Raw genomic sequence first — 13604 nt, 5'->3', positions numbered from 1 at the left:
ATCACTATTTGCAGACGATATGATATTATACATAGAGAACCCCAAAAACTCCACAGAAAAGCTAATTCAACTCATCAATCAGTTCAGTACAGTGGCAGGATACAAAATCAACACACAAAAGTCAGTAGCCTTCCTATACACAAACAATAAATCTGAAGAAGAAGAAATCAAAAAAACCATCCTTTTTGTTATTGAAACAAAAAAAATCAAATATTTGGGAATAAATCTAACAAAAGAGGTAAAGGACCTATACAAAGAAAACTATAAAACACTATTAAAAAAAATAGAAGATGACACAAAGAAATGGAGAGACATCCCCTGCTCATGGATTGGAAGAATAAACATTCTTAAAATGGCCATCCTTCCAAAAGCAATATACAGATTCAATGCTATTCCAATCAAAATTTCAATGTCATTCTTCAAAGAAATAGAACAATTATTGATGAAATTCATATGGAATCACAAAAACCCCCGAATAGCCAAAGCTCTCCTGAAAAAAAAAGAAGGGAATGGAGGCATCACACTCCCAGACTTCAAACTCTACTACAAAGCCATAATCATCAAAACTGCATGGTATTGGAACAAGAACAGACATACAGACCAATGGAATCGAATAGAAAATCCAGAAATAAACCCACAGATTTATGGTCAACTAATCTTTGACAAAGGAGCAAAGACTATGCATTGGAGCAAAGAAAGTTTGTTCAATAAATGGTGCTGGGAAAACTGGGTCGCTACATGCAAAAGAATGAAGCTTGACCACTACCTCACACCATACACAAAAATCAACTCAAAATGGATTAAAGAACTAGACATAAGACCTGAAACCATAAAATATATAGAAGGAAATATAGGCAAAACACTACGTGATTTGCACATCAAAGACATCTTTACAGACCCATTACCCAAAGCAGTGATAGTGAAGGCAAAGATAAACAGCTGGGACTACATCAAATTAAAGAGCTTTTGCACAGCAAAAGAGACAATAACAAAAACAAAGAGAAACCCCACCAACTGGGAGAACATTTTTGCACCCAACACTAATGATAAAGGACTGATCACAAAAATCTGCAAAGAGCTGATGAGACTCAACAACAACAAAGAAAATAACCCAGTCAAAAAATGGGCAGAAGAGCTAAAAAGAAACTTCTCTGAAGAGGAAATGCAAATGGCCAACAGGCATATGAAAAAATGTTCAACATCACTTGTCATCAGGGAAATGCAAATCAAAACTACCATGAGATACCATCTTACACCAGTGAGAATGGCACATATTAAAAAAACTAGCAACAACAAATGTTGGCGAGGGTGTGGAGAAAAAGGAACTCTTCTGCACTGTTGGTGGGAGTGCAAACTGGTCCAACCACTGTGGAAAGCTGTGTGGAGATTTCTGGACCTACTAAACATAGAGCTTCCATATGATCCAGCAATTCCACTCCTAGGTATTTACCCAAAGGACACAGAAACATCAATTCCAAAGAACACCTGCACCCCTATGTTTATAGCAGCACTGTTTACAATAGCTAAGCTTTGGAAACAACCCAAATGCCCAAAAATAGATGACTGGATCAAGAAGATGTGGTACACATATACCATGGAATATTACTCAGCATTCAAAAAAGATAAACACATGCAATTTGCAGCAACATGGATGGCGCTGGAAGGGATCATGCTCAGCGAAATAAGCCAAAAAGAAAAAGAAAAATACCGGATGGTCTCACTCATAGCAGGAATCTAGAAAACTTAAATAAGGGACCAGGAAAATGAATAACTATAAGAAAGTGAAAATCAAAATCAACAAAAAACTATGAACCAGAGACACTTTTAGGGGGGCGGGGGTGGGAGGGGAGGGATTGGGGTCAGAATGGGGGGGCTGCAATTGTATGGGGAATATAACAATAAATAAAAAAAATAAATAAAAAAAAATAAAAAAATAAAGTAAAAAAAAAATAAAAAAAAATAAAAAACAAACAAACAAAAAAAAACTAAATGTGGGGCCTCCCCGCTGGCGCAGCGGTTGAGAGCTGGGTTGCGAAGCTGCCCGCGGCCTCTGCGGCGCTGGTTCTATCCCGGGCTGCTCCCCGGCCATCAGAGGAGGGTCCCACATGGCGGGCAGACCTCTCCTGCCGCCCGCTGCTCCCCTCAGCAGTGTACTTCGGTCCTTCTGCCTGTTCTGCTCCCCGCTCTGGCTCTGGTGAATTCTCTCACCCTCCCGCGCTTCTGACTGTACCCAGCACTTGTATAAATAAAAAAAATTAAAAAAAAAAAAGAAAAATAAATTAAAAAAAAAAAAAACTAAATGTGGTTGGTGTGACAACATAAAACGACCACTTTAGTATTTAAAGGTTATATTTTCAATACTGTACACTAAGGTTGCAAGATTTTGAATTATTTTAATAAATAGAAAATGAAAATAAATGAAACATGGTATTTTAATTGATAGTCTTTATAAAGAAGTACTATCTATTTCGGCCTGCTGAATTTTACCTATACTTTGTCACCTTGTTTTACTAAATGCTAACCTAGAAGACAGAATAAATACTTTAAATTTTGGAGTTCTTTCTCAGTTCTACCAGTCACTAGGAGCTCTTAGAAGATAAGGGCTTAAGTTGTTCTCATTTATAAAATGTAAATAATCGCTCTTCCTTGCATCTATTTATTTATATATAAAAATTTAGGTAACGCTGGTTCACAACACTGTACATTATTCAGAATGATCATTTTTACCTACCTACTACCCAGCATGTTTATAAGAATCAGGCAAGATCATATATACATCTATATCATATATATTTTTTTTCATGAAATACATGAACAAATCTGAAATACTATTTTAGTCTATAATTTATAAATTCTATAACATTCTCTTCCTTTAGTTCTTACTGCAGCTTATTTATTATGAGCTAAAGAGGAATTATAGGCCATCATTTTGGCAGCCTTTTGGAGTTAGAACATCTTTCTCATGATTCCACTGCTTGCTTTACAGTATGCCCTATGTTAGGCTCCAAGCAGACACTGAATCATTAGCTATTGGGATCCCAATTCTGTTAAATGGAGTTTCTCCTCCTGAATGTCGTTGTATTCAACATCAGAATTAATGCTTGATAGAATAGTCAGTATTCTAATAGGCAAATCTCAGAAGACAAAATAAAGTGAGTCTCTATCATGGTATTACAGAGGCATTGAAAATAGGCATCAGGTGAATGTTCGGGCAAATGGACAAAGCAGAGGAAGAATAGGATCTCAAGGAAGGCACAATAGGTGTATAATGGAGACCCAATAGAAAGAGTTGGTATCAAAAAATTTAGGGATTAGGGGGACTGGAGACCTGGCCTTCCCTATCTGGAGGCTCAGTGTCAGAGGGGTGAGCTAAAGACATGGATCCTTTGATTGCATCTTGGGTATCGAGCATTAGTTTTGTTCTAAAGAGGAAGGCGAGTGTCTGATGCTGAATTAAATCATATACAGTGTTTTAAACCAATGTACCTTAATACAGAATAAAAAAATCACAAATTACTAGGACAAGAAACAACGATGAATTGTCAAGAGGATTTGTTGGGAGGGTCAGGATTTTTCTAGAAGGTGGACCAAACTCTATGCGGTAGTCATGTGTCACCATCAACAGGAAAGAGAAATTTTGGAGCTGGGTGAAAGTATCAGTTCTTTTGTTTCACTGAATGTCATTACCTACTTCTACAAAATATCTTTCCTCTCTGAAAGTCATGCACTGACCTAACGAAATTATGAGGGCTGAATTTATATTCTAAAATTTTTACTTTAGGAGATCTTGCTAGTTTTTTTCCAACATTTTTACTATATATAGCTATTAGTTCTGCTGTAACTCTAAAGGTTAATTTCCTATTTCTGTTTTTGAAAATAATTGGTTTTAAAATGCAGAATGCTTCACGAATCTGCATGCCATCCTTGTGCAGGGGTCATACTAATCTTCTCTGTATCTTTCCAATTTTAGTACATATGCTGCTAAAGCAAGCACTAAAAATCATTTTTTTAAAAAAAACTGGTTTTGCTTCCCTGTTTCTTTTTCATTTTCCCTTCAAAATTATTTTTCCAAAGCTTCCATACAACACCCTTACTGCATCTCCATTTCTGTAATCTCACTGCCTAATCATACTCTCCAGTTTCCAGCAGGAATCACAAAATTCTCAGGCTCACAACTATCATTTTGCAGATTTTGACACTGAAGTAGAAAAACATGGCATCATTAAATATTAAAACAGCAAAACAAAAGCCATGAGGTAATAGTTTTATAAAGATGTCCAATTGTTATACAAGCATAACTCTGTTTTAACAGTTCTTTGCTACACTGTTCACAAGTCTTAGAAAATGGATGCTTTCCCCTGAAAGAGGTGGGAACTCTGGACATGGTTGAAATTTAGGATATTAATTTTTCATTCTTCAGTAGACTTTCACATATAAATAGAACATGGTATATATAAATATTGAGGAATATTTGAAAAGGAAGAACTTGTAACTTACATTTTTGGATCTGTCCACCTTCAGCCCACACTATAATAACTTTTGGTCAATCTTTGGCTATAAAAAATTGATGCACACAATACAATCTACAATGGGTTTTCAGCAGAAAATTAAATTACTATGCTTACAAAGAGAGAAAAGATTTATCTTTTAAAACCATTCCAACAAGCATAGAAGGTATAAAAAGAAATTCTGTTAACCCCAGTCCCCTAAGGCATTTGTTTAGTTGGGATTCTGGGGTACATGTATTTCTTTTAAAACATATGTTATAACACACTTTTTTCTGAGATATGCAAAGGAAGCAAGCCTAAGAGCAGAGACTTGTGGGCATCATTAGGAGGTAGAATGGGCTAAATCTAACACACTTTGGGAATGTATCCATACAACAGGCTACTGTTTCCATAAGTGCTGGAGTTTACAGATACACATGGGGCTATCATACTCTGGGGGTGCTAGAACTTTACCTTGATGGTAGCCAGGACCACCTCCATTACAGCACACTGTCTTGGTGTCAGACCCTTGGCATCTTCTCGAATCATATGCTCCTATAAAACAGGTTCATGATTACTGATAAAATCACTGATCCATTTATTTAACAATTACTTTCAAACATTTCTTATTTAAGATATACTTTTCATATGAACACTTGTTTGATGATTGTGAAAAAAATGCTAATGTTCACTAAAGGAGTAGTACATTGACTCATATGTGGCTTTATTATCTATTCATCAAGACAATGTTTGTCAAAGCTTTCTTGCCTTAATTCCTTTATGCTTTGTTGTACTGAGGAAGGTCAATTGTGAAAGGGATTTAAAAGGTGAATTTTAGCCTCTCTCAACTACTACTGATGTCTACTTTAAGTACGATTTCACCAATTATTCTCTTTTTTGGATTCAATTAATTCTTGGTCACTATCAGGAAGAGCCCCAAAGAATTAACTGAATTTGGCTTTGGAGATTTCATTATTTTAGAACTGATTTCCATCTTTTACAATAGATTTTTGTTCATTTGGACTGCCTCAGTCCATCATTCAAAGTTTATTTAGGAAATAATGGTAGAAAGCTGAAGAAAATAATATAGGAAATAGAAATTTGGGGAAAACATTTTTAAATTTCCTGCTGTCACCACCCCCCCCCCCGCCCCCGCCCCACCAAACTGATATAATCTCTCCAGGGCTGCCACTGTCCAAATCAACAATATCTGACAAACATTGAGTGAGTAATGTTCTAAGTGATTGTTATATTGTCCCCATACTTAAAAAGATTTTTGTGCTCCTGGAGTTTAAATTCTAAACTCACATAGTTGCCTTTGTGTTTGTTTGGGGAAACCCACTTAGGTAGACATAGCTCTGAGTACTCATGGCTTGATGAATGGATCACTACTACTGGTCAGTATTCAAAGTTGCCTCTTTCCACAGGGCAAAGCTCCTTCTCATCAGCACATAAGGCTTGGCAAATGGAGAAGGGTCCTATTTACTGTCATTACTTCTGTGCAATGCACAAGTCACACTTGGTAGTTCATCAGTCGATTCTGGCTCTTTTCTTATTCTGTTACTTACTAAATGGCATCATTTCCTGAGGATAAATCTCTACCTATGTCTTATTTGTGCAGCCTTTTATTGCTTAGGTTGGCAATTATCACCTGCAAAGCACTCAGTATATTTTTGGTAATTGAATTGTGTTTCCTTCAGCATATCTTGTAGGGTTACTTTGCTTGAATGGAATCATAGTCCTCTAAATATTGTTGATACAAGGCATACAGCTTAATAAATCCATGATGTACTTGTGCATCTCACTGTTTCTCACTCTGACATAGGAATTTCAACTCAAATGAGTCCAACAAATATTTTAAAAATAGGAAGTACCCACTAACTGAGACTCAAAGAGCAATGAAAATCTTTGCTGAATGATAGTGGGGGAATGATTAAGGGCAAGTAAATGTAAATATATTAATAAGCCTCTCTGGTTTCCTCAGTCTTGACCAGTTTTACAATGTGGTCATATTATTTTTTTAATAGATGCTAATATTGTGGGTTTTACAGAGAAATATAATTCTTGCTAGAAATACTTAAACTAATTCAAATAAGGGAGTCTCTAAAAGAGGCAGGCAGTGAGTCACTGCCCCCAAAAATTGTGCTTATAGTAAACTCATAGTCTGGATGGTTTTAATTAATTGCTTTTGATACTGTTTTACCTGTCCATGAAGACTTAATTAATAACATTTGGCAAAAAATGCTCAAAAGCAAAATAATATAGAATATATCAAACTGTTCAATAGATTTTTGTTCAATGAATTTTCAAATTAATCACTAAATTGTAGTCAAATGCAGATAAATAAATTTTTGTTCTATTTTTCTGCAATGCTTTTAAAATAAGGTAGTTAGTACTTCTAGATAAAGCCCTGTAGTTTAAAATGAAAACAAAACATTGGAGGTGACATTCTAATAAAGTAAGTGGAAACAGACTTGTAAAATTTGAAGGTCTTAATTCTGGTGAGGTTTTAATTTTTTGCATATAATTGTAAAGGTATTATGACTCTGTAATTCAAATAACTAAATGGACCAAATTAAAAAAATTAAATAATAGAAAAAATATTCAGAATAGCTATTTTTTCTGATACCTATAATAACAAGATTTTAATTTAGTCCTTCAGGTTATTTTAGTATTGATGAATTACCATGTAGGACATCTTATTAATAGTTTGCTTTTAGTTTATTACAACCAAAAGAGAATTCCCTGAACTGAAGAAATGTTGGCTGAAAGAGACATAACGTGTTCTAAAGTTCATAAAATTTAGACAGGACTGAGTGCACAGCGAGTTCAGGGATGTATGTGAGTTTAGCTAAGCAGCTTATGTTGCCCTCCAGATTACAGTGTTTGAGTTGGTAATGGCAACAATATTCCATGAAAGCCAATGATGTGCCACTAGACTTTGCCAAAATTCCTTACATATGTGGTTCTTTTCTACAAGATTTCAAGGTCCAAGGACCTTAGATAGAGAACAGAGGTAAGATGGGTGGTTTGTTACTGGGATTTATCCAACAAGGAAAATGCAGAGAAATAGGAAGTGGGTCCTGTAGCATCATTTGAGTTATTAATCAAGCAGTGATAGAAACCAGTTATCCCAGGACTATAAAGTTTCATGTAGCAATAAATTCCCTCTTTGTTAATGTTAGTATGAATTTCTATCACTTTGAACTGACTGAATTCTAGCCGATGGAACATTAAATTCAGAAAACTGGAAGAGCTGGAGTATTTCCTAGTACCACACATGTGAGTAGATGCAGGCTAAGAGCCATTTCTTTTGTAGTGAGACACTACGCTATTTCACCTTCAGGGTTTTATATTACATACCTCAACACTACATAAATCTATTTTTCAAAGCAGGGACTAGACACCCCAGGGAAATAATGACAGGGGGAAAAATGGAGATACCAATCTGTGATCCAAAACAATAGTTTGGCAGTGACATGAACACTTTACTTTCTCTCTCGGCTTTCAACTTCATTGACCACCTGCGAGCAACAATTTTAAGTAGTGGTTATGTCTTTTAAAATGGATTATTGGCTTCTAATTTTTTTGAGGAAGGGAATAACGTAGGTGATAAAATAGGATACTGAAATTATAGGGTATCCATTTTATGTCAGCAATTACTCAGTCAAGTGGATTATCCTTCCCTGCACTGCACAGAACAATTGCAGTGATCCCTAATTCAGAGCTGACAGATGGAAGAGAAGATAAGATAGTTACCTCTGGAAGTAGAAGATCACATACTCCTCACAGGTACCACTCAAAGACAACATATATATTATTTATCCTCAACACTTCTATAAAACAAGGGTTAAATTTTTCTACATTTCACAAATGCTAAGTCTGAAGATTAAAAAGGTAAAATCCTTTGGCAATTGGCAGGTAGTTAAAGGCAGTCGAGATAGAATTTAAACAATGTTTTCTGTGTCTGAAACTCATTCCCCAGGATACACTGTAATCCCACTTTACTTATATAATGTTCTTATGTGTAGTTCTTTTATGATTAAGTGGATAATGTGGTATACATATCAATGGGATTTTTTTTTCAACTTTATAAAGAAGGAAATCCTGCCTTAGTTGTGAAGCCAAATTCCTATCCTAGACGGGCAGAACCTGAGGTTACCCTGTGCAACTCTACAGCGTTGTGAATTGCAAGTAATAATTTAGGGTAGGGCTTTTTAGTCAGCAAATTCTCAAGTATAATGAGGCAGAATATGGTGATATTATGTTTGAAAGTCTGCTTTGATGAGTTTCATATTCCCACATCAAGTTTCTTGTCTCAAAGACTTTCCCAGACTTGACTGGATTTCTATGAAGTGTTCCATTTCGCCTTCATTCATACAAAGCTACTTTATTTCATGAAAGAAAATAATGTTCTCTAATTTACTCCAAAAGCAGTCATGCTGAATGCTAAAACACAAAGTGAAAAATTTCCAGTTATCATACCAACTGGAAAAGATGAGAAATTCATGGGAAATAACTTAAAATTTAGTCCCTAAGTTTTAGTCTCATTCATCTTCAAAGCAGATTGTGAGATTACAGACATACATCTTAGTACACTTGATCTTAGCCAAAAGGCTGAGAAGCAATTACATCTTCATAGCAATGCCACGTTAGATGCCATTACTAGTAGAAGGATAGTTTCTTGAAGACCTGTCGTTAGTTCATTAATTTTCACATTTTAAAATTCTTCTTACCTTCAGTTTGGATAGTTGACCAAGATCTTTAGCTGCAATGAAAATCATCTGGGGTCCCTAGAGACACAAGGAGATCTTTAGTAAAAGTCACAATGGAAATGTGAAGAAGAGAGAATCTATTTTATTTCCCTTAGTGCATTTGTTAGTAGATTGTCAGATGCCCTTAATTGATCTATTTTACAGTTTGGGTCAATGAGAGATCTAATACTGGCAATATAGCTGTCCTTGTAAGCATCCCACTTCGGAAAGTCTTAAGCTTGAGTTTTTGAATGGGTTGCTGTCAGTAGAGCCAGTTTAATGTAGAATGTGGATTAGATCAGTGACTTTCCCCAACAGCTTTCAGATCTTTAATTTTTATTTGTTAATTTTTAGCAGTGGCAACTCCCTCATCCAATTCCCCTCCCCACAAAATAAATCTGTACAAAATTTCAAGATACAGAGCTGAAGAAAGTAGAACTGCATTTCTTCCTGAAATGCTGTACATTTTACTAGGTATCTACCCTCTTAACTCCCTCAATCACAGGGTTTCCTAGAACCCCAAGTTTCTCCAAAAGTTTGAAAGACACCAGAATAAACACCTGAAGCACTACTAGAGTGAAAACCCAAAGGCCTATCTGTTGGTAAATGAGGCAGGTGAAGTATTAGATTTGGCTAAGTTAGTTAATCAGCCTAGAATTTTTCACAATAAGAAAAAGACTAATCTGGAAAAAGTCTTCATTTTTAGTGGAGAAATTAAAGACTAGAAGGCTCATGAGAGCAGCAAGTAACTCTAATATTGCGCATATTTTATCCTTAGCACATTGCTTAATACAAAGAAATTTAAAGAGCATATATTGAATGATATAGCTTCATACCTGGAGATCCCAATGCTACAAAAGACTGAGGTAATGCTGAGCTTTCCCAGGAAGGACTTTACATCAAAAATGTCATGTACAGTATTTTGGCTACAACATGATATATACTTTCTTGAAAAACCTTATATTCTACAAAATTGTACACTAGGAATTATGGGGAAAAATAATTAGAAGTCAGCAATCTGTTACTGAGAAACTATTAGAAACAGTAAGAGAGATAGCTTGGGCAGCTAGCAGGGAACTCAGGCTGGTTGGCTGTCTCAAAGGATTTTAAAAATGCAAAAAATAAAATTACAAACAACCTAACTAAACAACACTAAATAGAGTGCAATTGTGAACTCTATGCCCACAGGTGGACATGGGGGAAGGGAACTGGCCACATGTGCGAGTATGAAATCCTCCCATCTCTCTTTTTTTTTTTTAAGATAGCGATGAAAGGATCCTGCCTGTGTGTTAGCCAAGCTGAGTGCTCTTTTCATTTTTGCTTAAGTTTTCTATTATATTCTCTAATCTCTCACCTAGTAAAATTAGCATATAAGTCAACCCAATCTCCAGATTGTACTGACATCATTTCCCTACTGATGACATGGTAGGTAAATGAATAAGTTGTGTGTGCGCGCTAATATATGTGATTGATTGATTAGCTGTATATGTAAGCTTAAACGATTTATAATACATATTCATGACATTAAGCAGAACTAGAAGCATTTTATAATTTATCATCCACTGTCTGGCAGTAAATCAACAGAAACGGGTACCTCTTCCATCTAAAATACTTTATAAGAAAACATTTTCTACACATGCAATTTCACTGGATAAATATGGACATAGTGTATCTGATTCATGATATCAATAAATATTTTAGTTTAGTATCTAGTTCCTCATTATTTGCATCAAGTTGCCTTCCTCACTCACAGAAAATTACTCCATAACTGTTGCTTGTTAGGGTTATTGATCTTTGCTCAGCTCAGCTTAGAACATATAAACACTGAGGTACCTGGCTAGATCACATTGTCTAACTTTGCCAAATTTTCTGATTCTTTATTTCACTGTGTCTGATTCATTTAATCATGTTCTTCAAATACACTATAAGGTATCTCCTCTACGAAACTCCAAGTGGGAGGGTGAAAAAAATGTCATATGATAGTGTTGGATTTATCTTATTAAACTAAATTTTCAGAAAGAAACAACAAGGTTATTTGATCTGAAATTCATTTCTTGGTGGGTTTACAGTAAAATTAAATTAAAAAATTCTATGTGTAGACCATATAAACCTATAAATTGAACTTTGATATCTTTTTTCAAAAGAAATTAAGTTCTGAATGTCAAGTAAATGTGAATTTGCTACTGCAACTATTTAAAATTGATTTATATAGGAAAATGTTATTTGAATTATTATTCTTAAGACACTGAATACCAGGCATTTTTCCCCACAATGGATTTAATTGGAATTTAATCAGCATCAAATCCATTCAAGTAAGCAAAATAATTAGATGGCTTTTTGAGAGTGTTACCAAACTTTCGTTTAAATACTTACTGTTTGATCTGTCAGAGGAGGTAGAACAATTTGTTTTTCTATTTTGTTAAGAACCAGTTTCCATAGCTCTTTCAAAACTCGCTTCAGAACTGTCTTCTCACAGATTTTTGCTGAGAGACTTAATCTGAAATAAAATGTGTACTCACTATAAATCTCATATCAAGTTACCTACTTATTAATCAGAAATTTAAATTTTGTTGATACTGAGATTCAAGTAACTGAACAGGTATTATTATTCTAATGCTAAATTTCACTTACTAAAATTCACTAATAAATACATGATTTCAAAATTTGTTTCATCACACCAACACCAAACATTAGATAATGCACTATTTTGGGTATAAAACAAATTCAGAGTCTTTCCTTAAATTGTTGCCTCAATTTACATCAAATCTCCCAAAGTACAAGATTTATCACCTGCTCTCCTGACTTGTATTTTCTCCATGCTCCATGTTCAGGGTGCAGCATAAGCACCTAGGAAACAAGCTTTCATCACTGCAGCCACAGGACAACACTGCATATGATTTCACCTACGAACTGCAATTTACCAATTTCGTTTTTCAGTTCTATCAAGGTGTGATTAACATTGCTTAAGTTTAAGGTGTATGATGTAATTATTTGATGTGTGAATGTATTGCAAAATGACCACTATAAGTTTAGTTAACATTCATCAGCTTACTATGTTCTATTTTTTTCTTGCAATGAGAACCTAAAATCTATTCCCTCAGCAATGTTTTAATATAAAATACAGTATTATTAACCATAGTCGCCACACTGCATACTACATCCCTAGGACTTTCTTAAAACTGAAAATCTGTATCCTCATCCATTTGATCACCCACTTCTCCCCTGACCCTATGATTCTCTGTTACTGAGGTTTTTTTTTAAGTTTCAGACTATTAATAGTCTTAAGGCATTTCTTACAAATTCTCACAATGAGATAGTAACAAAATGTCATTTATGTAACAACTTAATTTAGAAACTCTTCTGTAGTTATTTCTCATTTATTATATTCATTTTAGAAATAATAAGCAGGCTTAGAGAAGTAAGGGAACTTGTCCAAGAAAGCAGAGCTAGAGAGTGAAGGCTGATAAAGTCAGACTCTATCCCTAAACCCAGTATGTCTTCCACTGCCTCAAGCTGCCCTTGATAAATGTGCTTGTATATGAAGGCCCAACAGTCTATGAAGGCAGAGTGATGCATAAATATTTACTGAATGTACCATAATATCAAACTTAACTTTTGTGGACTTTTTTTTAAGATTTTTTCTTTTTTTTTTTCTTTTTTTTTTTTTTTATAGAGGCATGCTTTATTTGTTTGCTGGTTTGTTTATTTGTTTTGTTTATACATGCACTGGGTACAGTCAGAAGCGCGGGAGGGTGAGAGAATTCACCAGAGCCAGAGCGGGGAGCAGAGTAGACAGAAGGACCGAAGTACACTGCTGAGGGGAGCAGCGGGCGGCAGGAGAGGTCTGCGCGCCATGTGGGACCCTCCTCCAGTGGCCTGGGAGCAGCCGGGGATCGAACCGGCGCCGCAGAGGCCGCGGGCAGCTTCGCAACCCAGCGCTCAACCGCTGCGCCACCGGGGAGGCCCTTTTTTTTAAGATTTTTTATTTATTTATACCAGAGCTGGGGTATAGGCCAGAGGTGCAGGAGGATGAGAGGATTCACTAGAGACAGAGTGGGGAGCAGAACAGCCAGACAGACTAAAGGCACTGCTGAGGGGAGCAGCGGGCGAGAAAGGAGAGGTCTGCCATGTCATGTGGGTACCTCCCTGGCTGGCTGGGAATCGAACCCACACTGCAGAGGCTGCGGACAGCTTCACAGTGCTATGCTCAAACCGCTGCACCACCAGGGAGGCCCCTTTTTTGGGGCTCTTATAATAATGTTCATCAAACCTCTTTCACAGAGGGCCAACAATTTGGCATAATATTTCACAGCTACCTCACTGATCCCTATAATGCAGTTAACTACTTTGTATACTTTGGAAA

General features: G+C 35.8%; 1 protein-coding gene across 1 annotated transcript in view; it reads right to left on the bottom strand.

Annotated features, from left to right (window-relative positions):
• The window catches only part of UNC13C (unc-13 homolog C), a gene marked incomplete at both ends in the record, with an annotated part of 463147 nt that overhangs the window by 60194 nt on the left and 389349 nt on the right, over positions 1 to 13604 (bottom strand). Inside the window, 3 exons of the mRNA XM_084241221.1 lie at positions 4962 to 5042; positions 9224 to 9280; positions 11615 to 11738. Of these exons, the coding sequence (XP_084097347.1) occupies positions 4962 to 5042; positions 9224 to 9280; positions 11615 to 11738 (262 nt within the window). The remainder of the gene's footprint in view (positions 1 to 4961; positions 5043 to 9223; positions 9281 to 11614; positions 11739 to 13604) is intronic.

This window comes from Talpa europaea (assembly GCF_964194135.1).
Source record: "Talpa europaea genome assembly, chromosome: 8".
In the NCBI taxonomy this organism is placed as follows: Eukaryota; Metazoa; Chordata; class Mammalia; order Eulipotyphla; family Talpidae; genus Talpa; species Talpa europaea.
This window is presented reverse-complemented; position numbering and strand designations above follow the sequence as displayed.